This window comes from Cyprinus carpio, chromosome A23 (assembly GCF_018340385.1).
Source record: "Cyprinus carpio isolate SPL01 chromosome A23, ASM1834038v1, whole genome shotgun sequence".
NCBI lineage: Eukaryota > Metazoa > Chordata > Actinopteri > Cypriniformes > Cyprinidae > Cyprinus > Cyprinus carpio.
In genome coordinates, this window is record NC_056594.1 from 12,562,016 (window position 1) to 12,588,587 (window position 26,572).

Sequence of the window (26,572 nt, forward strand, 5' to 3'; positions counted from 1 at the left end):
ATGTAACAACGCATTTTAAAATGTCATGATATTTAGCACTCAGTTTTTTTTTTACTTTAAGCAATTACTTTAATTTCCACAGGATGAATGTAATTTATGATCAATGAACAAAGATAATTGTGAACACATTAGCAGATCATATTCTAACATCCAGTAAACACACAACAGAAGTCAATAACAAATGATTCCAGAGTTATAATTCGTACAGAAAAGCATAAATTGTATATCTTAAACTATTACCAAAGCATGCTCAAAATTGATCACCACCAAAACTAGATCTCAAATATATATATATATATATATATATACACACACACACACACACACAGAGAGTCAATAGACACATTAGCCTAATATTTTTGAGGCAAATGTGTATTTAAATAAAACTTTATTCTCAAATCCAGAAAATACACATCACTCCTTCCATTTTTCATAGCATTTTAAAAAGGGAAAATTATAGTTCCTAATAATATAATTCCTCTCAAAGCATTTCTCTTATGTTTAAATTAAATCATTTTGAATGACTTTTTACAATACATATGTCAATGGAGAAACATCAATATCAATATAAATGTCAGGAATAATATACTATATTATACTAACTAACATTTGACTGAAGAAGACTGCTGAGGTAACAGGGTGAACTGAATTCTTAAAAGTAATAAAAGAAAAATATGCAGGCTATATACAATTGTGACTTAACAGGGTTCTTAAAAACGCTTCAGTGTGCAAATAGGTCACATCTGGACGGATTCATTATTCTATGAACTCTCAAATAATATATCTTAACTAGACTTTTCCACTGCATTTTTGCATTTAATAATGAGATCTCAAAATAGAAGTGCTAGTTATAGGCCTGTATGTTAGTTTTCACAAAACTACCACCCTAAATCATTTTGCTGGCTTTGTCATCTTTGGAAATAACACAAAATCAGGAAGCTCCAACCCTGTCAAAAGCAACCCACCCAAAATGCATTCATTTATATATTATGGCACTCCAAACTACTGCATTATTTACATTACTCTTATAATTGTTTTTTTTTTTTTTCATGTGGAAAACAGTCTTTCCCCTCACCAATTCCTCATATACAGACATTTCTCAATTACCAACACTCAAAAAACTTGATGAAAGTGACAGTGTCTAAAATTATTTATAAGGAACTTTATGGGGCTCAAATGGAAATCACGTCTATGACATTATGAAGGCAAAGACCTAATAATGTGTCATAGCTGAGCATTGCAACATTAGAGAAGGTTTTGTACATTTACAAACATGTCCGAATGCACTTGTTGATCCCAGTCTGGGAAGCAAGCAATGATCATCCTTGTGACACTTTAGCGATATATACATGCTATTCTTATTCATAAAGACTTGAGGAGACCGTCTTAGAACTCCTCGTGTACGTTACGGGCGTAGTCCATGAGCTTGCTGCCAGTGAAGTACTCGCTGTATTTAAGGATCTCCTCTAGTTCCAGGTTGTGGTTTTGGTTCTCATCTGCCACAGCAATCATCTGCTTGGCTTCATTCAGGGCGTTGTACTCATTCATAGGGTCCATGTATTCCTGTTCGACAGAAGGAATATCAGCAAGGCACAGATATACATTCAAATTGGATGCTGTAAAAGTATTCTTATCCTTTAACAGCACTTATGATAGAGGACCAACCTCCAGCTCTTCCATGGTTACAATCATATCATGGTTAGAGTCAATGACTTCTTCAAACTCCTTCTTCCTTTCACGAACCCAATCGTCATCGATGTCTTGGGCCTGCTGATTTTCCACAGTTCCCATGGGGAGGGAGATAAATTCAGCAAGAGTCAACTTTCCATCTCCATCTTGATCTGTTTAGAAAACATATAAGGTTTGGTTACCAGTAAGAACCACAAGAAATGTGTGGCCATTTCTTGGCTATGAGTTTCAGATTTATATGCTTACCAAGATCTCGGACGATCTCCTTGACCATGTATCTCAGCATGCCTCTGCTGTGCTCTGGATGCAGGAACGAGAGGAACTCTTCTTCATTCAGCAGCTGGTCAGCTGGAGGGTTATCTGCCTGGAACCAGCGATCCTTCAAGCTCTCCAGAACCTCCTGAGCTGTAGTGAGGCCATATTTTATTCATATCATTTTCAATGGCTTTGTTATGAATACTAGACCATATCAGGCAAATGCATCTTCTGCATCGCAACTTACTTTCTTCATCCACTTTAAGTTCTTCATTGTTTTTTATCTTCTCAGCTACTTCTTTTTCATTAAAACCTTTGCTGGCCAAAAACTTCACACGGTATTCATCCCAAGTTACATGTCCTGCAAGAGATCAATTTGAGCAGATTGGCCATTGTTAAGTGTTATGAAATCATCATGCCAGATGTCAAAAACAGGATGCATATTATTTTGCTCTAGTAAAACACAGGGAACCTTTATAACTACGAATCATGTTTAAACATACCAGAAATCTGATTCAACATATCTCCACTTGACAGATCATTTCATTATGCCATTGGTCTAAATAACAATATCCACTTACCATCCCCATCAGGGTCCACAGCAAGAAAACTGAGCTTGTTTTCTTTAACGGCCTCCTGAAAATGTTCTTCTGTCTTCTCCATGATCCAGCGCTGCATTTCTTTAGCACTGACACTCCTGTCTTTATTAATATCCACCCTAGAAGCAGAGAGTAAAGGTTTGATGATGCAGCAATAGGCAAGATTAAGTGATATTTTTAAGTCACTGGAATTCTGGAAATCCTGTTTTCAAAAAGCATCTTATTGTGAACAATTCATCCATGCATGCATTTCATTATTTTTTGTTTAGTTTGTAATTTAATTAGAATATCATAACTCAATGTTCCGACGAAGATACCAGACTTCTCTCTGGTGATGTATGCAGGACTTCAATCATTTTGTTGTAACCCTGTTCTTTTGACTGCAAGCTTGCATTAAGAGCTGCCTCTATCCAATCAACAGCTGACAGATAGAACCAAGACTGCACCTTACATTCTGTTTCACTCCGATGTGTCACATCACAAAAGATAAGATCTATTATCTACCTTCATTTCATCACAACTTGCAATAATTGCTCACTGTGTGTTCATTGGGAGAAATGCCTTTAGAATGACACCCAAAGCACATCATGTGAAACTCGCATTGTTTCCACAGCTGTGTACATACTTGGTGAAGATTTCAATAAGTTTCTTCCTGTTCCTTCTGGGCTCTGAATCCTCCTCAAACTCCTCCATCTCCTTCCCCAGAAACACCTCCTGATGAAAGCCTTTATTGAGGTGACCGTCCATTTCCATCTTTACACCGTTCAGATGGTCAGGTGGAAGGATCTCATTGTCCTCTTTGCTGTTGGGGTGTTTGTCTTTTAACGCAGACATATTTGCTGGCCTGGCCTGAACATTAAGAGCCAAAATCACAAATACTGCCAAAGTTGAGGCGCACAGGCGGCCAGGCTGAGATCTTCTCCGGTTAGACATGGTTTTACTGCTTAAACGAAAAGAAAAATAAAATCACATTAAAACAAACATAAGCATACTCTTACGAAATGTTCTGGTGTATTGATTACCATTTGCATAACCACAATTACTACAAATACCATGGTTAAACTATGGTTAGTGTAGCAAAACCATGGTTAATTTGTGTAAGGTTATATGCATACACACACACACTAGCTTGGTCAAACATACTTCTTTAGGACGTGATGCACTGACAGAATTATACAAATTCATTCAATAGTTGGCGCTCAGTACTGAACATGAATCAGCATAATGTTTGACAACACCTGTCTGAACGAATGAGCTTGTGAACGGAAATAAATAACAAGCTACCTACCTGTACGTTTGAACGGTCCTTTCCAAAAGTAAAATATCAGATGAATGAACAGAGACCAGTGACCTGCTGTATTTAAAGCAGCTTGAGCGCACTGTTTATCTGCAGCTCATCGCGCAGTTCCTGTACACGTCGCCACTCGAGATCAAACGCTGCTCGCTGGAGCGGTTTATGGCCCTGAACGCGACGTCCTCCCTCTCTGGACTCAGATAACACTCAGACACATACAGGACAGCCCGATGACCGCAAGAGCTCACGAAGACTTACAACAGAAAGGCGATGAGCAAAGAAACATTGCTACGATGTTGTCAGGCTCGCGTGTCTTCTTCTTTTGTAACCTGAGGTGAGGGATAACGCGGATACCGCACATATCGCCATCTGCTGTACCAGCCTATGATATATAACGTACACTGAGACAAATGCCTGCTTACCTTTAATGTCAGTTTTTTTCTCTTATCGTCTGTGCTGAATGCCTTACTTGTTTAGATATCTCAGACTCACTTTTTTTTTTTTTTTTTTAATTTCTCCATTGGGCCCCATGAACAGTTAAAGAAAACACACAGGGATTAAAGTTTTATTATGAACATGATGTGCCTGAAAGTCCATGATGCATCACTAGCAGTCCTGGACCTGGTACACAGATTAAATGATGGTGGCCGATAGACCCTGAGGTTAATCAGTCTCTTGTTTTGCTATTTTTCTGTGTGTTGGAGAAGTACCTGCTCACTAGTGTACCTTTGCCCAGAGCAGATCAAGAAGGTGTGTAATGTGGTTAGTTAGTAGACAATGGTAGGTCCTAAATTTCTGTCATTTAAATTCCATTGCTTATCAGCTTATGCAGTTTTGGACACTGTTACTTTTTTATATTCTGTAAATTGGACAAGAATGAATAGTTAAAATTAACTAATAGATAAAATAGTTAGAATGCTCGCCAAGGCTGCATTCATTTGATCAAAAACACAGTAAAACAACACGAATAGTCTTGGAGAATTCAAAAAACTGGTATAGAACATGCTTTAAAGCGATGTAATGTAAAAGTGATGTTTGACCAGCTGACTGATCTGGTTCTTTTGGAGAAGATCTGAGCATTTAAATGAATTTATATGAGGTCATCTAACAACATGAAATACCTCCATCTGCATGTACACATTCTGAGAATGTTAAAACATATCCCATAGTACAAACAATATTTTTTTTGTATCGTACTTACCCCAAACTTTTAGATTCCATTTTAAGCAGCAAAAATTGTTTTCAGCACTGATACTAATAAGAAATGCTTCTTGAGAAGCAAATCAGCATATTAGAAAAATTTCTGCATCACATTAGTAATGGCTGCTGAAAATTCAGTTTTTGCCATCCCAGGAATACATTACAATTTAAAATATGTTAAAATAGAAAACCGTTATTTTAAATTGTTTTAATAATACATAATACAAAACGTAATGCAATTGTCATAATGATTTAATATACATTAAATCTGCATATTAAATTAATGTACATAAAATCACTAGACTGACCCCTTTTTTTTTTTTTGTAGAAATGAATTTTTTACTGCAGCTTTATTTCCAGCCATCAGAGGGGGGAAGAGCGCCAAGGAATGTAGATATCTCCCAGTAATGTTGCTCTGCTAGGAAACAGTGCTGTACAATTAACAAAGTTACACAAATCTGCATAATGTGTTTTGTCACTTAGATTAATACATTAGATCATGCATTTTACATTAAGGTGCTACAGTAAGAACAATAATTGATTAATAACATGAACAGATTTTGGTTATATTGAAGAAATACTGTCAAGGTCACTAAAATTACACTCACCCTAAATGCCATGTTTTGCAAGTTGTTGCACATAATGGGAAAATATTGTTTGTAATATGGAATATGTTAACAGTCATCTTGGCATGTGTACATGCAGATGGATGTAGTTCATGTTATCAGGTTAATCCAGGTCAATTCATATAAACATTTATCTCTTCTCTAAAAGACCAGATATCTAGTCAGCTGGTGAAATATCACTTTCTACAACCCTGAAGCAGTTCTTTCTGAGTTGTTTGAATTTTCGGAGACTAAATGTCACATGTAGAGAGCTACTGCAAAGTAGGACACTACACACACACACACACACACACACACACACAAACACACACACACACACACACACACACACACACACACACACACACACACACACACACACACACACACACACACACACACACACACACACACACAAACACACACACAGATTTACACCTACACGCATTCCCTAGAGTCTGCCTGCTGAAGAGCTCTCTCTCAAGACTTGAGTTATTTCGTTAGTGAGATAAAACAGGGCTGAGCGCACTGAGGTTGCCAGTTTCACTGATGAAGAAAAGAGAAGCAGGGGAATCAGAAAGAAAGAGAGAGAGAAAGAGCGAGAGACCGAGAGGGGGCTGTGATAAACTCTGCTGCGAGTCCTCCTGTAAGCAGAGTGAGAAAGTGCAGGAGCAACAGCATAAGATCTGGAGAGGGTGAAAACACAACTGTGAGCAAGACCTACCACAAAGTCCACACAGATCTCGCACTTTGAGGTGAGTTTGCATGTGTTTTTGTCATCCTGCAAAGCTGGGCTGATGCATTTGGGTGCGATCGTCCCATCAAGTGCTTCTGTGGTTTGAAGTTGGCCGTGGGGGACCGAAAAGGCCAAAAGCTACAAAAACTGGAGTGTTTCCAACTACCAATTCCCTCAGGACATTTTTTTCCTACTTCGGCTTCAAGAAGCAACCACATGTGAAGACTGATGGGGCAAGACCTCAGCACTGCTTACCAGAGAATCGGCTCAGATGCATCACCGCAGAGACTCCACATCTCAGTAAGAGCGAGACGGAGGTAAAGAACCAGAGAGAAAGTGAGAGTAATTTCTATCCACTGCCCCCCCTTCCCACACTGGGACCTTCTTCACTTGCCCTCTGCTACCCCCCCCATGGGGCAGGAAGCGTGAAAAATCTCACTAATGGGTTTATTTGCTGTCAGCTCAGCGATGACCTGTCATTTCTCAGGACCACTCCACACTTGACACATTTCATAGTCGAGTAAGCTTTCTTTGTTTTTGCCTAAAGAGCCCTTGCTTCACACTGATCAAGACCAGGCTGAGGTATCAGGTGGAGTGGACAAGTCCCTTAATCACTTTGCCTGCCTATTACAGTATTCTTCTTCCAGTGAGGTCAAGCGTGTGGGACGTCTCGCTGTTCCTTTGTATTTCTTGAAGTCGAGAACTTCCCGCAGTGAGAAAGAGTCTGCTTTCTGACCCAACTACGGAGTCCTGGCTGGTGGGCTGAAGATGCGTTGCTGGCTGCTAGCTGTGGTGACGGCAGTGCTCTGGAGCCAGTGCATCCTTCTAGGGTGGGCTGAAGGCGGGAAGATGCGTAAGAGACTGAAGGACCTTGCTCCACAGGACACCGAAGCATTCAACACAACTCTTTCCAACAGTGAGGAGCTGGATGGCAGCACAAAGGTAAATGCCAGGATAGTTTCTCATTGCTTTTCTTATATGTTTAAGCTAAATGTTCATTTCCCAGGTCTGCACATGAATAAGCTTACGATTCCACATTAGAAGTGTTCTATTATTGTTTTATGTAAGATCACTGTTAGAAAAAATGTTAAAAAATTGTCCCTTTAGGGCTACAACAGCATGTTACTGAGGCAGCATCCTGAAAAGTGCATACCTTACCTACCCCTAAAAAGTGTTTATTTGTACCTTAAGTGTACATGTTAGTATCTTAAAGTACTAATATGCAGTCAAAGTGTACTTTTTAAAGTACGGCCCATAGGAGAAGCTAAAGGTAAAATTTTTGCATATTTTCAGGGTATGTCATATGGCTGCTATTTATTCTGTGTTTTTGATGACGGTTGATTTTTTTGGCTTGTTCTATCACGTGTCTTCTTTTTAATAACAAACCTCTGATATTGCACTAATCAGTCAGTCTCAAGGCTGTGAAAACATGTCTTGGGGCTTGAAAATGATAGAAGACATGATACAACACAGTGGTTATATACACTAACATTCAAAATTTGCGGTCAGTAAGATTTAATGTGACAGTAAAGACATTTTTTTAATGTTACAGAAGATTTATATTTCAAATAAAAGGTTGTTCTTTTAATTTATTTATTTTTAATTCAAGAATCCTGAAAAAAACTTAATTCACTGTTTCCACAAAATTATCAAGCGGAACAACCTTTTTAAACATAATAAGAAGAAGTGTTTCTTGAGGACCAAATCAGCATATTAGAAAGATTTCTGAAGGATCATGTGACACTGAAGACTGGAGTAATGACTGCTGAAAGGATTCTCAGGCAATGCACAGAATAATAAATTATATACCTGAAATGCACTTTAAGTTATTTAGATAAAAACATCTGCCAAATGTGTAAATGTCATGCATTTAGTGACCAATCATTTCTCATAGTGTGCCAAATTACCCTGTAACAGCCAGGCAGAGAAAATACCTCAGAATGATGTTTTTTAAATGCTCTGTTAAATATGTCAGCACACTCATCAGAAAGCAAAGCTGACTGCATTTGGCACTTACAGTAGTCTTTCATACTTTGTAAATGCGCCTGAGCAGAAGTCGTCAGCGAGCTCATCCAAAGCCCATGATGGAGATGCTACACGCATTTTTGATTAGCTTAGCACAGACTCAAACATGTATGTTTCTTGAGAATTACACTGGTCTAATTCTTCAGAACAGCTCAACAGAATGAGATTCAGAATGATAAATCGAGCAGTTTGCAGGCTATAATTTGTGAAATGGTGATTGAAGCATGAGATATGTGAAGAATGCACATTCAGAAGGCCTGATCAGAGCATCGATTAGTCCTCTCAGTAGGGGTTTTCTGCCAGACCGTGAAAGCGGGCTTGTTTGTTATTTGAGACTTGTGGTGTCAGTAGGTTACGGATGATGAGAATGGTAAACAGGGACTCTTTTGCATTTGCATATAAAATAAAAAAATATTTGTTTATTGCTCCTGAATTGTTTAGATATCAGGGTTTCCACTGGAAAATTAGCTCCTGTCTAAGCCCACCCATAGAGCTGGCATTCTCAAGTAACTCCCAGCTACCCCTGTGCCAACCACTCTCTGCTTCTACTGCTTCTACTGCTTCAGTGATTTTGCTGACAAGGGTTATTTTCTTATTTTATTTTTACACATCACTGAAGTATGTTGTGACAGTCTGGTTGTCTTATCTTCACATTGTGTTTATTTTGACATTAATATGAAGGAATTTTCAAAAAGGGACAGTCAAATTGCATGTACGAAAGATTAAGTAGGCCTATGTTTTTTAAGAACACACTATTTCAGTCTTATTTCTTCAGATTTTGGGTTTAACTCAATGTTATTTGCAATGTTCTTTGTAATTATTTATATAATTTACTAGCAATTTTCTGAGTGTAAAGACAGTTGACCTTGAGTCAAACTCTCGATGCTGTACCTTCATTGCATCCCAGGTGTGTCCTTCGCTACCTTCTCCTCCTTGTCTCCTCATCTTTATGGCCCAGCACAGGCAGGCTGCCATGATGTAATTCCTGGGAAGGTTAGGTGGGGAGATATTTAAAGACCCTTGGCAGAGCTCTTTCCCAGCCCATTGATTCTGTCATTCACAGGCCAGGCTGACTCCGCTGTGTCTGGGACATCCGATAGGGGCGGTGTGGCCCCCTGAAAAAACTGGGGCATCAGGCTGCATAAGCCCCTCACAAAGCCTCACAGAAAGGGTCCTGAAAGAGGACACCTCGAGAAGGATTAGCCACTCTCCCTTCCCTTACTAACATTCTTTTCATCTTGTCCCATACAATCAGAGAGTAATGACATAATCACTCTAAAACCCAATGTTTTGCCAGATTTGTCATTGCCAGAAAGCGTCACTTGGGCTGGGGACCCTGGGTGACATTCATAGGGATGGAGATCATCTTTACAGGTATAGGTGGGTTCTGTAGGATCCATATGCTACTTGATGTCCAGCTACCAATATATGTCATTGGCCTATTCAATTCTTAAAATCCCAATATCATTCTTTTACTTTGTGCTTATTGTCCTGGAGATGTCACTGAGTTCTGCGTTTTTCATTTACATTTACTTATTTAGCAGGGTGTGATGAGGGCTTCATTCAAAATCAACATGGCCAGTGTAGTCTGATTCATGAACATATGATATGCTTCTTTTTAGTAAATCAAAAAACAGGTAATTCAACCAGTGTAATTAGATTCACAGACAAATGGATCTTATGAGGTTCGTTTATCGAAGCAAAAAATACAGCGCAACCAGTGTAATGACAATAATGATCTGGTTCTGTTTAACGAATCAAAACATAGTGCAACCAGTGTAATTCACCTCACAAATGAACAACTCTTATGAGCTTGTTCATTTTAGTGACTTAAAACATACAGTGAAGTGCAACCAGTGTAGTTCGATTCATAGAACAAATGACTCTTATGAGCCGGTTCCTTTTAGTGAATCAAAATATCCTGCGTGACCTGTGTAGTTTAATTCAAATGACAAAGAAGTCTCTTGAGACGATTATTTTAATGATTATTCAAAAAGATGAGTTACCTGTTTAAATCAAATATTGCCAGCATGTACAGACATTAAATGGGGTACAAATAACTCAAATCAAAAAACCTGTCCTAAACCAAAAGACATAACTTTTCCTATAGCACTTCATATGAACGTCTCACACATTTTTTCATTAGTTAAAATTGAAATAGTATGCATTACATAGCTATGTACATTAGATATAATCTTAAAATTACTGTTTTATCTCTTTTGTGTTCAAAATTACTACTGAACTTTCACAATCACAAAACCCACAGGAATTATGGTGAGTGCAGCATTACGGTACGTCGCTAGGTGTTTATCTGAAGTATTTCTCAGCTGTCCATTTGACCTACCACAGATAATAAGGGAAATGAGCACCAGTGCAAACTAGCTCAACATTATAATTTGCACACAAAGCAGGTGTGATGCTGCAATCAGACTCTCTTCAACTCTTTGACTTTTTTATGGCAAGAGGAGGGCAGGATAATTCCTCAGCAGATCTCATAATAAGACTTGTGGCTCTCCCTCCTCTCACATGTCTTCACTAGCCAGGAATGCACACTTGATATACATATAAATATCTAAACAAAGTTTACCCTGCTATAATGGCATGGAACAGCAAGAGTTATTAAAACAACACAAAGCCTCATTACCTGGCCTACATGTTAGTTTTGTAAAGTTACGAGTGTATTCTGACACATACATGTTGTTGTGCTTGATACGAGTGAAGACAGAGTAAATTGGATTCAGATGTCTTTGATGTCACTGTTTAATGACCTGTGGGCCTATAATGGGTGCATTTCCAGCGTACCCCCCCGAGTAATAACAAAGCAGTTAACTGCCTGTTTCACTGCTCACGTAAGAATGTGATGAAAGGAGCTTTATGGTAACTGCCAAACAAATATTCGACATACATGCGAAAGAAAAACTCTATCTGTTGACCATTTGGAGTGTATTAGTTATCAGACCTTGTCCACAGGGAAGGAATTACAGAATAATGAGGCCTCGGTAATGAAATATACAGTGGTGCCGGGTCTGTTACCTGTTAAATGATGGCCTTTGAAGCTTTCTGCTGCTTGATATCCAGCCAAATAATCATTTCTCTTTTTGTATCTCTATGTTCTGAGTTCAAAAGCAGTAATGACTTGGTACCAAAAGAAGCCATAATTGTAGGTAAGAATCTGAGGTGTGGTGTGAATGCGTCCATATAATCAAACCCATAAATCTGTGTACCGACCAATAAAGCTGTGTTTGGGAACATACCATCATCTCAATTTGTTCTCTCGCACACATGCCATGTCCATGAGACTAAGGAAAGTGAATATTTGTGTACAGCCATATTTGGTGTCCTTCGTGGCTGTCTTTCATATGTCAGGGTATATACAAGAAATGGTGGCTGAATTGGGAAGTAATGGGTGTGTGACATGGAGGATGCAAGCAAATCTGTTGATATGTTAAAGGGGGATCCTTCCATAAAGGCATGGGATGGGTAAAATCATCAAGCCATGCATGGATGAATGCACAGACAGCCATGATACACCTCTCAAGAAACAACAATAACTTTGGGAAAGCCCTCAGTCGCTATTTTCACTGTAAAGCACCTGTATAGTGTTTTTTGCCAACTATTTCTGATGTGTTTGTATTGCATGCTTTATTTATTTTTCAATGTTAACTGATGTTATTTTTAAGGGAACGGCTACTGCATCTTTGCAGTGTTGACAACAGTCCCGAGGAACATGTTTTATAGATTAATTTTCAAATAGTATTTCAAACATTGACATTTGAATTTGGAATGCTTTTACAAAATTTTACATTTAGACAGAAATAGACCTAATGGTTTGGTATTTTTAGCTACATACTTGTCAGTGTGTTACTGTAATGTCTGGTAAATTTTGGACCTGAGGTACAAAGAACAACAAACAGAAGCAATTTCTTCATAAAATTTCACTAAACCTCATGGCTGTGTTAGAACAGACCCAGTTTGTAAAGTCTGGACTGTATACTTTTCACTGAGTTAATGTCAAGTAAAAACATTTTGTGTCATTTTGTGCCTTCAGACTGTGTAATGAAATGGATATGCAGCCTAGATGAGGTTTTAAGGTTTTTCACAATCAAACACTGCTGCATAATTGTTGATTGTGGCCTCCAGGCAGATTTTTATGGCCGTGTTTATGTTTGCTGTGGCGTGCTGCCACAAAAATAGTCTCTGACGTTTTTCTCTTGAAAATAAATGGATTTTTTAAAAACATTTTCTCTGAATACACAGTGAGCACTAAGAATTGTGGAGAAATGTTGCATTGTTAATCAAGCTAATTATTTGAACAAAGTTCAAATCTAAAAATAATTCTGTTTAATATGTTTATGCTGAAATTGTTATTGTTATGGTGAATTCTATTCTTACCTAAATAATGCTTTAAGACTATTAAGTTAATCATTGAAACTAATTACTGCAATGCTTTTTTATCAATCCTCAGAAACAACTCTAACAATACACTAATATGTGCACTGCAGATTTAATTGAATCACCCAGGCACTTTGTTCTGGTAAACCCCAAAAAATGAAATTGCATTTGGCAAACCACCATTTACAATTAAACAGAAGTTTGACACACTAAGTAAGTAAATGACTTTTGTAATTACAGATTCTTGCTTGCACTTGCAGAAGAGTTAGCAGATACTTTTGAGACATTTAGAAGTTAGGGGCTGTTCATGGTGTGGACAAAAACAGACAGAAACATTCTTCGAAATGTCTTCTTTTGATTTCCCCGTTTGAAAGGAAGATATGGAACAACATGAGGTTAAGTAAATAACACAATTTTAATTTTCGGGTGAAACTTTTAACTAATTAAAAATAATATATATAATTTTTTTTTTTTTTTGGATGCAGTTTCCATAATGTGTTTATTTATTAATATGAAAATAGCTTTGTGTTTGCTTAGTGGGGTTATTCTAAAGTCTCATAAGTCTCTTTTTCTCAGCTTTCTTTCAGACTCTCGTCAAAACATTCAGCTTGACTTTTTTTACTCTGTCTCTAATGGAGCATTTGGCAGCTTTGCTCCACACAGCTCTGCTGTTTTAACAGCCCCAAAACAAACTCATCAGAGAAAAATCCACCCCAGTGGTATGCTGAGATAATAACAGCTTGCCATGATCTGTCATGATCTGAAATACTTCAGCGTATAGGGCTTTTCAGACAAGTCATGGTACCGCTGTCAACCGAATCAACTGTGTACACAGCACCCTGAAATATTGGAAAGTTTATCGCACTGAGCAGACCGCTGCACATTCCATAGCAGCCTAAAGTTTCTGTGAAAATGTTCCTTTGTATCCAAAAAGCATTTCAGAGATCTTTAACTGTATGTCCATACTTACAGAATCCTTGCTTTCTGACAGTCAGACAATGGTTTATACTTTTTGAGTAAAGAACATGAGGGAACATGAAATGAGATTGCTTGGATATACTGTAGATGTCTCTTCACAAACTTCTATGACATTTCCAAGAAGGAAATTCAGGCAAGTTAATCCTTGTCTTGACAGAATTATGGATCCTCCCCAGACACCGACTGATCCACCTCTGATCATTCGAAGTGTTAATGGAAGTTCCTCGTATATTTTGAAGTGAATGTGTTGACTTGTCCACCTTTCCAATCTTGAGGAAACTGATTGTTAAGTCTCTTGGCGAGGCCAAAAGACAATACATTCCCTTTAAGATTTAAGTTAGCTTCTTTGTTACCATCTGTGGCTTATACTTCTATTCAACACAGGAAATTAAACTCAATATACCCACCAAAGTCTATATTGATCCTTAAAAGAACTATGTTGAATCAACAGTATTTGGAGGACTTTATGACCAGAGCATTTGTTCTTTTTTGTAATATTAGAATTCTGCTGATCTTTTTTTGGTATGACTAGCCTGCTCTGCACTGCTTTGACATACTGATGATGCAGTCTGTATTTATAAAGCATTCCATAAAAGACAATGGAAAAGAAACAAATGATGTCTTCTCCTGGTGTTTGTGGAAGATCTGAGGGATTGCCTTGTGCTGTAACAGTATCTGTACAAATCTGTCTGTCTCCAGGCTCCTAATTCACAACAATAACACTCAGACATCCAACATGCGAGAGGCTTGTGTGCTAGTTAAGTTGTTTATTTTGTCTCCTGTCACAAGAATAGAGGGAGAGAAAAAAAAATTACACCCAAGCAAAAATATGAGCTTGTCTCATTCCAGGATGTATAAGAAAAACGAGGTTATTTTATTACGGCTTAACATGAGGCAGGTCTTTCTGTGAAGAGATGCAGCATGTTAGTTTAACAGATAAGTGATCCAGGTCTCTGTGCCAAACCTAAACAAATTCCATTTCAGACAGCTCACCTCTACAACTTTTCTCTATCTCTGTTTCTATCTCAACCGCAGTCACTTGAAGTTTAGGGAAGGGCTCAAGGAGATTCAATTCATATTTGAATTGCTTGGATTTCTAAAGCCTTGCGTTTCATCTAAGTAAAAACAGCATTGTTGGTGGTTTGTTGGTCAAGTAACAATTATATTTATAGAAGTATTTATATTTCATATTTATATAATTATTTCAGATTTAGTTTAGTATTCTAGTAGAGTGTAAGTTAAATTTGTGGGTGTCAAAATGCTATTCAGTTAAAAGTCATTGTAGAGCGGGTTTTCACCTTTTAAATAAAAAAGGAAACTTTTTCTTAGCTTTTGAAATTTATAGATGAAATTTAATGCACGAACAACAAGGAGATTAATGACTGGTGAAATATGGAATCATTTTGACAGTATAAATTAAATTGTAACAGTTGCAAAAGTTGCAAAAAGGAACCCACAGTATAATGCAATGTCTCAGGCCTCTCATTTTTAGACAAAAACAAACATCTCGCTCAAACAAACTTTTGAAAAAAAACAAATTTGAAAAACTCTGTTTGTTTTTCACAAAACACCCTACTGCAAAAACTACACAAAACACCTGAGAGAACTACTGAGAAGGAATAATTAAGCAATGAGTGAAGTCCTCAAGAGAAAATATAACTGACTGTGTTTGGCATGAGGTAGTGCTGCATGCCACACAAAAGACCCATTCCTTTACTGCAGTGGTGCAACCTGCCTTGATGTCTGGCATCATTTTTTAGGATCTTTAGACATAATTTTCCTGAGAGGGTTTGTAAACAGAAATTATGACTCATTGGATTTCGTTATATAGCTATGATGCACTGCACTCAGTGCCAACTGGAGAATGATCTCTGAATTAAATATATCTGATAAATCACACAGTTAGAACATCCCCCAACGACTCAATCATTATATATCCAATATAAAAATGGGAGTAGCATACCTTTTTTTATGCATCCGCTCTGACGTGTACACTAGCCAAACCTAATATTATGTGTCACGTGTGCATCATATCCAGAATTCTTCGAGTTATACAGAAATATGCAAACCATGCATGCCATATAAATGAACATTTCTGTGTTTTTATTCAGCAGGTCAGTGAGAACCAGAGAGTGGACCCTCTTGGATCATGGATGGATTTTGTGAAGAGACCTGTGGGCAACTTTCCCGGAAAATGCCGAAAGCGAAAACGACCACTGGTGCGGAAAAGCTTTACGATCACATATTATCAAATGTCAAACACATAATCGACAGTGAGTCAGAGCTGAAAGTGTGGGAAGGAGAGGAATTTCATTCACACAGAATGTACAGAACAATTCTTGGAACTGAAATTTGGAATTCAAGAATGTCTTAACAAGTTAAAGGAATAGTTCACCCAGAAATGAAAATTTGCTGAGAATTTACTCACTCTCAGGCCGTTCAAGATGTAGATGAGTTTGTTTCTTCATCAGAACAGATTTGGAGAAATTTAGCATTATATCACTTGCTCACCAGTTTATCCTCTCCAGTGAATGAGTGCAGTCAGAATGAGAGTCCAGACATCTGATAAAAACATCACAATAAGTAATCCGCATGACTCCAATCTAACAGAGAATGTCTTGTGAAGTGAAAAGCTGTGTATTTGTAAGAAACAAATCCAGGATTTTTAATTTAACTTTCTAACTGTCACTTTTGGCCAAAATACCAGTCCATAATACACAATAATGGCTCCTCCATTTGTTTAAAACTCTTTTCACTTGGAAACAGTGCTTGATCTGTGTTTATTTCTCTCCTGTTTCAGACTGAAGAAAGCAATATTATGGATAGAGGACTGTACAAGACATTTTGTGATGGCTAATTAATAAAATATGTAGCTAGAGACACATGTGAAATTTTAGGTGCCATTATGAATTAACAAGCACAGTTGCAGATGTACTGCACTTCAAATGCTGATTGACTGAGAATGAACGTTTAATTTATCTCTACCAGAGAATTTGTAATATATTGCATAACACATGCCTTAATAGATTTCAAGTTGTAACACATCATAGTGAGATGCTCTTTTGAGTCTTGAATAAATTGATTTGAAATTATATAACAGTTATATTTTTTTATCAGCCCGGTCCCCCGGGACCTCCTGGACCTCCAGGGCCTCAGGGACCTCCAGGATCCCCTGGGGCAGAGGTCACTCAAGAGGTCCTGCTGCGAGAGTTCAAAGAAATGATCAAAGGTAAGGGCCCGCAACACATAAAAATCTCAGTGATGGATATTTTCTATTCATCATCAAGTGAATATCATTGAAGATGAGCTGGACCTTTTGAGAGATACATTGATGAGGTGTCTTTAAATGCATGCAGTGTTGTGTCTACTTGTGATCTGCTTTAACAGAAGCCACAGAGAGACGAGCAGCAGTGGACAGGCCCAACGAACCCAGTCAGCTGCCCACGGCTCTGATCACCCTAGAGAGTATGACCTCCTACAGGAGAATTGAAGAAGCCTTCCACTGCAAACTCAAAGGCCCTGTCGTTGTGGACAAAAAGACTCTGGCTGAACTGCAGAACTTTCAAACAGTAAGTGCAGACAGTAAATATACTGTATCTGTCTTTTATCATAATGGAATATCCATCCATATATCCATCTTAATGGAAATATATCTGCCTTTTTAAAAAGTGGCGTAAATACTATAAAACCTTATTGATCTGAACTTTACATTAAACAACAACAAAACATATCTTTGGTAATATATTTAATTCATTTATTTTTGCATAATACTTCTGACAGATGTATCTTTAATTACACATTGTCACATGAACAACAAATCAGTTTCTACACAGATTTAAATGTCATAGTTAATAGTTTCATTCACTAAAAGAAGTGACTCGACTGTGACTCAACTTTCCTTTTTGAGCTGTTCATTAAAACTTGCTCATTAATTATTTTAGGGAATTGGAAAACAGCACTGTACTATGTGTTTGATTCACTAAAAAGAGCCACCTTTTAATAATACGATCATTTTAAATAAATGAAACCGTGATCCAATAATTTTGACTTTTATATTTGTCCCAAATCACAGTGAGATTTTTACCCCCCCCCCCCCCCCCTTTTTTGCCTTGACAAAGAATGAACGCAAAAATACCTTTTTTCTATTTTAAATATAAATATTACTATCCCTTATAATTTTCAGCAGTCTCTAATCATCCATTTTACAGTTATGCAATTTGTTATTGTTAAGTGTTATTGTTTATAACTTATGGTTATTTACTCACTACAAATGATGCATCAGTCACAATTAGGCCTATATCTAGACTTTTAACAGCAAATGAACAAGAAAAAAGAGCATCTTTATATCAGTTATACTTGTGCTGCATGTAGAGTACATTATTGTTAACAACCCAACAAAAATGAAGTAAACACTGAATATAAAACTGAGGAACAGCAAATTCACATTAATGTTAATTCAAATGAGCATTCCAGCTATTTAGAAACAGTCATTTACAGTAAATGGTACAACTTCCAAAGCGAATATGTGATTGTCTCGTTGCGGCAGCGGGATCAGCTTTTGCCAGAATTAAAGAAATTCCAGTCTGTTGCTACTAATTTCAGATTGGCTTGTTCTGTCTTTGTTCCATTTGGCTTCTTCATGGTGACAGTTTTACAGAATACTAAACACCATTTTGAAACTGTTCCAACTTATGTGTTCAAAGTGAAGTATGTAATTATTCCATCACCAAACAGAATTACAAAATCAATAAGCTGTCTGCCATTGGTCAGTCAGACAGATACTGTAACTCCGCCCCAATCAGCTTTAAAGACATTAAGGCCACCTATGATTGTAACCTTCCGATTGACTCTTGATGTGAACATTAGTGACAACACACTGAACTGGCCAAATGTTTACTCAGCCAATCAAGAAGGGTCTAAGCCAACCTCTTCCTAATATATATATATCCTTTTTCAAACGTGCTAGATTGCTTTCTTGGTGGTATACAAAAGGTACTCTGTCTGAGGTTTTGGACGAGTGAGTGGTGTGTATAAAAATAGACACCATTTGAAACAGTGTGCTGTTTAAACGAAGAGCTTTACCCTGATCAGCCAAGAACACACACCAAAAATCCATGTTAGCATGTTTTTGGAGAGTCCTTTAGTCAGGGAAAAAACTGTGATTGATTAATGTAGGCAAGATTTAATCTAAGCTCCAATGAGCAATTTAGTTCTGCTGATCACTGAGGATGTATGATTCTTACTTTCCGTATTAAAGAAATTACGATCATATAGTCTTTCAAATCTGTCAAAAGGATGAAATAACTTTTGTAAATGTCAATGCAAAGTTTTATTCATCCAGTGTAGAAATACATGTCAAATAAATGTACACTCTTCTCGCATATCTGTTGGGATCTGACATGAGTATGAAAGGCATTCATTGTATGTGTTCAAAGCTGACAGCACAAAAATGGCAGAACTGAACAGTGTTTAGCACACTAATCGGAGGACTCATTATAAAAGCGTCTGAGTCTGGAAATCTTGGTGGGTTCTGGAGGCGTAATGCAGAATAATGTGGTCTGGCATGGCTGCAGTGTGCAGTTATGATCAAAAACAGAATTGGAGGATTCTTGGCAGATGTCTACATATTTCTAACCATTTAATGGTTATGTGCTCCCAAACTGAGCCCTAAAACTGCTATATTTTTGAATGCTGTATGCAGAATCCTTCGATTTGCATGTGAGTTTATTAGAGTGTGGAGAGCAAGAATTCTGCTGAAAAACATATTCTTGAGATGCTTGGAATGCAAGTCGTAGTAGGATTTTCAGAGTGAGTGGTGTTGATGTTTAATCAATGGTTATTAGGTGTGTCCATTGTAGGCCCTCTATAATTCTCACCTGTTTCATACTTTCAGCCTCCTGCCAAAGGTGCCTTCCTCAGAGGGACGGGGATGGATCAGTCCACTGGCCGATTTACAGCTCCTGTAACTGGAATTTATCAGTTCTCTGCCAATGTTCATATTGGTAAGGAAAGGTCGAAAGGTTCACCTCACCAATAACAAACTTGGTCTCTTTTGTAATCTTTTGTTTTCTTACATTTTTTCAGTCTTAGACATGAGGTTAGGAGGTATGATAATGATTAGCGGAAGCAAACCCATGTTCAAACAATAGAACATGGGTTGGATTCAGGGAATGCATGAACTGCAAAAATGGACACAATTTACAGTGATTTTAAAGTACAAATGTATATGGATGGTACACAATTTACAGTTAAAATAGTAATTTAATAATATTAATAATATATATGTAATTACATACAGTAGTATGGATGATATGGAGATTTTTTTTAAATACATTACAAATGCTTTGGATAAAATTGTCTACCAAATACAGTAGAGAGATTAATGGAAAATTCAGTTTCTCTGCTATAAACACAAATGCATGGAGTACAAATTAATATTGCAGTGTCATCTCTATCAGAAGATGCCATCATGTAATGGATCTGTTTCAGACTTGGCACTTTCTCAACAGATGGATTACATTCCCCTGTAACTTACATTCCAACCGTGCTGCATTTATTTGCTGAGATTGAGGTTGTCTTGAACAATCTTGCATGTTTAAAAAGCTAAAAAATTAGTGCCCCGCTCTAAAAAACACAAAACCACACATTTTTTTTTTTTTTTTATACTCTAAACAAAAGAGGGGGTCCAGTGATCCTTCATCCGTCATTTCAGAGGCAATGCTTATGTGGAGTTACACTGAAATAAGCCTCAGGGACTCTGAATACAAAACTCTTCTAAGCTGTGGCGCCACCATGGAGCTTTGGGGAAAGGAATTGGCTCTCTGCAGTAGACTGTGGCAGAAAATCAACATCCCCAAACAAATTCACAAATCCACTGCAGACTTATAGAAGAGACCAATATTTAGACGTGGCTGGAGGTCAAACATGACTGGCTGTGGCATTGTGTGTCAAACAACATTTCAACAGCCTTTACTCTTCATACAACAGTTTGTAGTGCATGTCTGAAAAGTATTTTCAGGAAATATAATTTTTTGTACTTTGTGTACTTTCTTGCAGACCACACTGAGGTGAAGAAAAGTAAGAACCAGCTGAGAGCCAGAGACAATGTCCGAGTTTTGATCTGCATTGAATCACTCTGCCACAGATATACGTAAGTTTGTTTTGTCTCACATTAAAGGGGTAGTTCACCCCAAAAAAAAAAAATGACCCTCATGTCATTCCAAAACTGTATGACTTTTTTCTGGGAAACATTTGTATTTTTTTTAAATATGCCATTAAAAAATGCCATTCATAGCTTAAAGGGATAGATCACGAAAAATAAATTATGTCATCATTTACTTCAGGTTCTTCAAAACCTTTATTATTCTTGAACACAGAAGATATTTTGAAGAATGTTGGTAACAGTTTCTGATCCCCGGAAACTTCCATACTATGGAAGTCAATGGCTAGTTTTGTGAGTGAACGCAACGTTTCTTGGGGGAATGCAATACTTTTGCGAGAGAACACTTACGTTTTTTGGGTGAATGCAACATTTCTTGGGGGATTGGAACACTTTTGTGAGAGAATGCATACGTTTTGCAAGTGAACGCAATGTTTCTTGGGGGAATGCAACACTTTTGCGTGAGAATGCATAAGTTTTGCGAGTGAATGCAGTGTTTCTCATGGAATGTAAACATTTTGCAAACAAACGCAAATCTTTAAAATATTTTTCCTTCCATCTTATATTTTTGTCCTCCACCATGTCCCTGTAGGGGCTCTGTACAAGTCCTATGAAGTCATACAATAGATTTGTGTGATAAACAGACTAAAATGTAATGTAAGTACATTTGAGAGAAGTATGTCTGATTCATGAATGAATCATTCAGGTGGTATATAATTAATGTGCTAGAATTTTAGAGTGTTTCCAACTGGCCACACAGAGTTTCTTGTGATTTTCATTGATTTCAGGTCTTTCTGTCACACTTAGTGTCAGTTCTGTTAGCAAAACCATCCAGGAGAAAATCTGGCACCAGCAATTTTGCTAGAAAAGTTATTATGATTACATTATGTATAATTCACCCTCAAGTAGTCTATTTATTAACATTCGATTTTGGACCCGTTGTCCACAGACCACATCCACATCAATATAAATTCATGAGTCAGACTCTAAGAAATACATCGCTTATGATGAAAATTAGTATTTTTCTTGAGCTCCTTCTTAGATTCAGAGCATGTGGTTTTTATTTCAGTGGCTTAAGCGTGTGAGTGCATGTCATAAAAATCCTCTTTCACAAATCAAACAAAAATGAATTTACTTAAAAGAAAAAAAAACTACTACGGGTACATGAGGTGGGCAAGGGGAATGGGGGTGGCAGATCTGGATAAACTCTCTTCCAGTGTTTGCTGGTTGTAAGCGCTCTTTGCTCTTAGTGAGTAATGCATGGGCTGTAACGCATGTTGTCTGTTCTAGCTTGTGTGGAACCAGCAAGGCATTTCCTGTCTTAAAATGGAGCAGGCCTTTAAAAAATGTCCTCTCACCTTCAGTCTGGTCCTTGTCACCTTAGTAACCTTTACTGCCACCTTTGACTTGTGGGGTCCCTGTTGGTCTTAGGAAGGGTAATTCCTAAAATCTATTGCTGGAAAGCACTTATACAGACCTTTAAAGGGAAATTATAACTTTTTAGACATTTTTATCAATGTAAAACAAAACAAAGTGATATTTCTTTGAATAAACTTAACACTGTGCCGAAATTCATTATAATGGAATTATTTTACAATTATACTAGTTTATCTTTTGCTCAAATTTAAAAAATAAAAACATTTATAATTATAATAATAATGTTTTCTGTACCGTTACGCAGATCCTTGGAAATGATTGTTGGGCTTGAGAGCAACAGCAAAATATTTACAGTATCTGTCCATGGACTGCTGGAACTTCAGGTAAGAGTTGTGAATATTTTGCTGAATAACCTCAAATACATAAGATTAAGTAAAATGTGTTGCAGATTGACATTGACTTTGAATAATGTGATGTTTTCTTTCTAACAGGCTGGGCAGTACACTTCCATATTCGTAGACAATGCAGCTGGAGCATCGATCACAATACAGAATGGTTCAGATTTCATGGGCATGTTGTTGGGGGTATAGCCTTGTTTTACAGCCAGACTATATCTGGCAGACCACGTAAGACTGCATAGCTCCTCTTTGGACTATCACCCAGCACCATATATCCACATGAGACAATATATGACTGCTACAAAGCTTACGGCTTGTTCATGGACAAGACATGGACATATTAAAACCCACAAAGCAGAGACAGTTGGATGCAAAACTGAAAGACTTTACCGAGGACAGTTGATTCACATCTGCCTCTCTCATGTGCCTTCTACATTGAGGTTTTTACCTCTTCGGAAAGATCAGTTCTCACTGTTTCCACTTACCATGTCCTATTTTGTGATTTATAGATGTATACAAAGAGATTTTTGTACTTTGACATTGTGTTGTTATGTCCTTTCTCTTAATTAATAGTGTTTATATAGAGAATGTTTATACACACAGTTTGTTTCTACGGTGAAAGGTTTTCTACAATACGAGAGCTAATCTAAGGTTTTGAAGGAACATTTCACCCCAAAATGAAAATTTGTTGAAAATTGACTCACCATCAGGCTATCCAAGATGGGTTTGTTTTTATTCAGAACAAATTTGGAGAAATTTAGCATTACATCACTTGTTCACCAGTTAATGAGTCCAAACAGCTGATTAAAACCATAGACTGTATAAAAACATGGACGTAGTGTCCGTGAAGTCACCCGTAGGTTTCTGAAGAGCGTTTTTGAAGCCTAAAGTGGGCGAAGCCAGCAGTCGCCATCTTTGCAGCGCATCACTCCCGGTTAATCAAAAATGGGCAAAGAGGCGGGAGCTGGTTGCTGAAACCATGCCCACATAGCTTGACGGTGGTGACAGCAGTGGCAATCCACCTGTCACTCAAGTGGCCACACCCTTAATTATGCAGAACTTTAAGGCTTAATATAATTTAAACGGATGAGTTATAAAAAAATTAACCCCAAAATTAGCAATATAAACCAAAACCACTTTTTCTACCAGGCTGTAAACATATTTTTTTCTGCTTTAAAGTTGGGCATTTTAACATCGGGAGCCTATGGGACTGAATCCATTTTGGAGCCAGCCTCTAGTGGCCAGTTGATGAATTGCAGGTTTAGTAACTTCCGTGTTGGTTTCGAGAGAGGTTGGCACTTGATTAAAACACCACAATAATCCACGCCATTGACATGACTCCAGTCCATAAAGTAACATCTTGTTAAATGAAAACCTGCATGTTTTTAACAAACAAATCCATCATTAAGATGTTTTTAACGTCAAAATACTGTTTCCGCCTAAAATACACCATCTCGTCTGAGTCAGGACAGAAATATGCACAGATCAAGCACTGTTTACAAACAAAAACAGTTCTAAACAAATATGCCGGTGGATTTTGATGTGAGAGGACAACAGGGGATGGACTTTCTCACTGAATGAAGCATTATTATGGATTATGGTATTTTGGCTGAAAGCAACGATTTAAAGTTAAAACACCTTTGTGATGGACCCTTTTTGTGGTGGTCACATTTTGTGACCATGCAGCTTTTCCCTTTACACGACGTTAAATGGACTGGAGTTGAGTGGATTACTTGTGGATTATTGTGATGTTTTAATCAGCTCTTTGACGGCATCCATTCACTGCAGAGGAACAACTGCTGAGCAAGTGATGTAATGCTGAATTTCTTAAAATCGGATTCAATGACAAAACAAACTCATCTTGGATGGCCTGAGGGTGAGAAAAAATTCAGCGTTTTTTTTTTTCTTTTTTTTTCATTTTTGTGTGAACTATTCCTTTAAGGATTTTATGATCTTTTGGAGGTGTTACCCAAAATGTGCACCTCCTCTTGTGCATACATGCCTTTATTTTTAAATATAACAAGCTAGACAAAGTTTTATTTACTATGCAGCTCAGAAAAGCATGTTGTAGTGACTTGATTGTTGATAAAAGAACAGATTTTCCATTATACTCGGCCAAAAGAAAGAAACAGCCAAATACAAGAAAAGAAACAAGATGAATGACTCAGTCGATTTTTTACGTCCAACAGCTAACAGTCCCAAACAATAGCATTTATCAAGGAGTGTATATGAATGTGGTGTTTGGAAAGCATACTGCCATGATCGATTCTCATTTTGTTTACCGCAATACCAAATACGTCATCTGAATGTTTTTCACATCTCCATGGAAGTTTATTCTTGCTTTCTTTCAGATGTGTTACTCTTCTTCCTTTTCCCCCAAACGTCTTCTTTGTTGTTAACTTCAGTAAATACAGAAATTAAGATGCATATACATATTAGAATATGTAAAATTTTCCATTCCATACAAATTATTTATGTTTAAATGTATCTGCCAATTAAAACAGATTTTTTTTTTAATTGTCTTCTAGCCTTCCAGTAGATCTCAATACAAGTGAAAATAATGTAAGCGAACCTGTTTAAATATACAGTATTTGCTTGTATTGTGGTGTAATGGAAATGAAACTATATTCAATAAATGTAAAATATATCCATTCACCTGGGCATGCTTGCGGTTGACTAGAAATTACTTTTATGTGCTTTGAAATCTTGCTAACGTTCGTAATTCTCTGCTCGATAAAGCAAGCAGGACGTGCTCCAGGTCCCGCACGATGAAGCTCATGGAAAATATTCTTTGATGCAATAGTGTGGAAAATGCTTCTTTGCATCATTTGCATTGTAAATAATCCAGGATACCACAAATACCTTGGTAAACAAGAGCACGTCTGACAGACTGATGGTGGTACATTTTGCTATGGGCACACCAGAGACCCATCTATGAAATCCAATCATTTAAGTGTCATTTAACCTTGTCATCAACTGTCATTTAGAACATAACATGGAAAATCATAACACCTACAGTTGCACAGATACTGTTTTTTTTTCCCTACAAGACCTGTGGTTTCGCAGAAGCCACTTAACCCTCAAAAAACAACCTATACAAAAACTGTCACTGGGGTAGCTTTTGTTGATAGGTACACCTTTGTACCTAAAGAGACCACATTGGTGCCTTAAAGGCAAAATCTTACACTCTCAGAAAAGAAGCTATACAAAAACTGTCACTGGGGTAGCTTTCTCAAATATACATAAAAGTACCTAAAATGTACAAAAAAATATACCACAACACCTAGTGTAGGTTTATGATAACATTAATTAGTTATCTTTACTTAGTTGTTATACAGTGTACATATAAGTACTACTTTCAAGGCAAATAAAGAATTTACTAAAAGGTAAAAAAATGTAGGTGAAAACCTAGTTAAGATAAATGAAAACTTAGATTGTCTTGTGAAAAATAAATCTAAATGCTCAGTACAAAAAAATAAGTGAAAACTGAGTATGTACAACATAACAATTAATCTAAGGGTTCATTGAGGGACTTGATGGTCTTTTTGAGATGTAATCCAAAATGCACAGTTCCTTCTGTGCACACATGACTGGATTTTGTACGAGTTTGCACCTTCAAGAAGCATGCTTTAGTTCTAGTAGTCTGAGTGGTACTAAGGTCGTGATAAACAACAGTTCTTTTTTTTAGTTGACTAGATTTTCCATAAGATGCTTTAGTTTTTTTCAAGGCAATAAGCAAATTAAGCCCTTATTATGAAGCCAACAGAAAAGAAAATCCAGGAAATAAGTGATTATGATTCAGTCTATTTTTGTGTCCAGGTCTGTAAAGGTTTTGCAACAGCTTGACCAAATTAAGCCCTTATTA

General features: G+C 37.3%; 2 protein-coding genes across 5 annotated transcripts; one reads left to right on the forward strand and one right to left on the reverse strand.

The window, feature by feature from the left end:
- Window positions 1-332: 332 nt before the first annotated feature.
- On the reverse strand, window positions 333-4,176 carry LOC109072219 (45 kDa calcium-binding protein-like). 3 transcript variants are annotated; one of them, XM_042713198.1, is made up of 7 exons: window positions 3,832-4,176; window positions 3,169-3,477; window positions 2,526-2,662; window positions 2,192-2,305; window positions 1,936-2,094; window positions 1,666-1,841; window positions 333-1,563 (listed from the first exon to the last, which is right to left on the reverse strand). In XM_042713198.1, the coding sequence occupies exons 2-7, from the start codon at window positions 3,474-3,476 to the stop codon at window positions 1,387-1,389; spliced, it is 1,071 nt and encodes a 356-aa protein (XP_042569132.1). In that variant the 5' UTR covers window position 3,477; window positions 3,832-4,176; the 3' UTR covers window positions 333-1,386. The 3 variants fall into 3 exon arrangements, with proteins under 3 accessions (XP_042569132.1, XP_042569130.1, XP_042569131.1); XM_042713196.1 differs by having other exon boundaries at window positions 3,169-3,486; XM_042713197.1 differs by having other exon boundaries at window positions 3,169-3,483; window positions 3,832-4,175.
- A 1,885-nt stretch (window positions 4,177-6,061) lies between these two features.
- Window positions 6,062-25,360, forward strand: LOC109072221 (adipolin). Of its 2 annotated transcripts, XM_042713200.1 has the most exons (8): window positions 6,070-7,320; window positions 15,885-15,992; window positions 16,891-17,002; window positions 17,161-17,342; window positions 19,667-19,775; window positions 20,830-20,923; window positions 22,614-22,692; window positions 22,801-25,360. In XM_042713200.1, the coding sequence occupies exons 1-8, from the start codon at window positions 7,147-7,149 to the stop codon at window positions 22,897-22,899; spliced, it is 957 nt and encodes a 318-aa protein (XP_042569134.1). In that variant the 5' UTR covers window positions 6,070-7,146; the 3' UTR covers window positions 22,900-25,360. The 2 variants fall into 2 exon arrangements, with proteins under 2 accessions (XP_042569133.1, XP_042569134.1); XM_042713199.1 differs by lacking the exon at window positions 22,801-25,360 and having other exon boundaries at window positions 6,062-7,320; window positions 22,614-22,797.
- Window positions 25,361-26,572: the final 1,212 nt, after the last annotated feature.

What these genes read in the sequence shown, in the direction of transcription:
- LOC109072221 (XM_042713199.1), top strand. Translation starts at nt 7,147, where the DNA reads ATGCGTTGCTGGCTGCTAGCTGTGGTGACGGCAGTGCTCTGGAGCCAG. An exon ending in AGCTGGATGGCAGCACAAAG is followed by an intron (nt 7,321 to 15,884) that starts GTAAATGCCAGG and finishes GTTTTTATTCAG; the next exon opens with CAGGTCAGTGAGAACCAGAG. An exon ending in TCACTCTGCCACAGATATAC is followed by an intron (nt 20,924 to 22,613) that starts GTAAGTTTGTTT and finishes ACCGTTACGCAG; the next exon opens with ATCCTTGGAAATGATTGTTG.
- LOC109072219 (XM_042713198.1), bottom strand. Translation starts at nt 3,476, where the DNA reads ATGTCTAACCGGAGAAGATCTCAGCCTGGCCGCCTGTGCGCCTCAACT. An exon ending in CTTATTGAAATCTTCACCAA is followed by an intron (nt 2,663 to 3,168) that starts GTATGTACACAG and finishes CTCTGCTTCTAG; the next exon opens with GGTGGATATTAATAAAGACA. An exon ending in TAACCATGGAAGAGCTGGAG is followed by an intron (nt 1,564 to 1,665) that starts GTTGGTCCTCTA and finishes TCTGTCGAACAG; the next exon opens with GAATACATGGACCCTATGAA.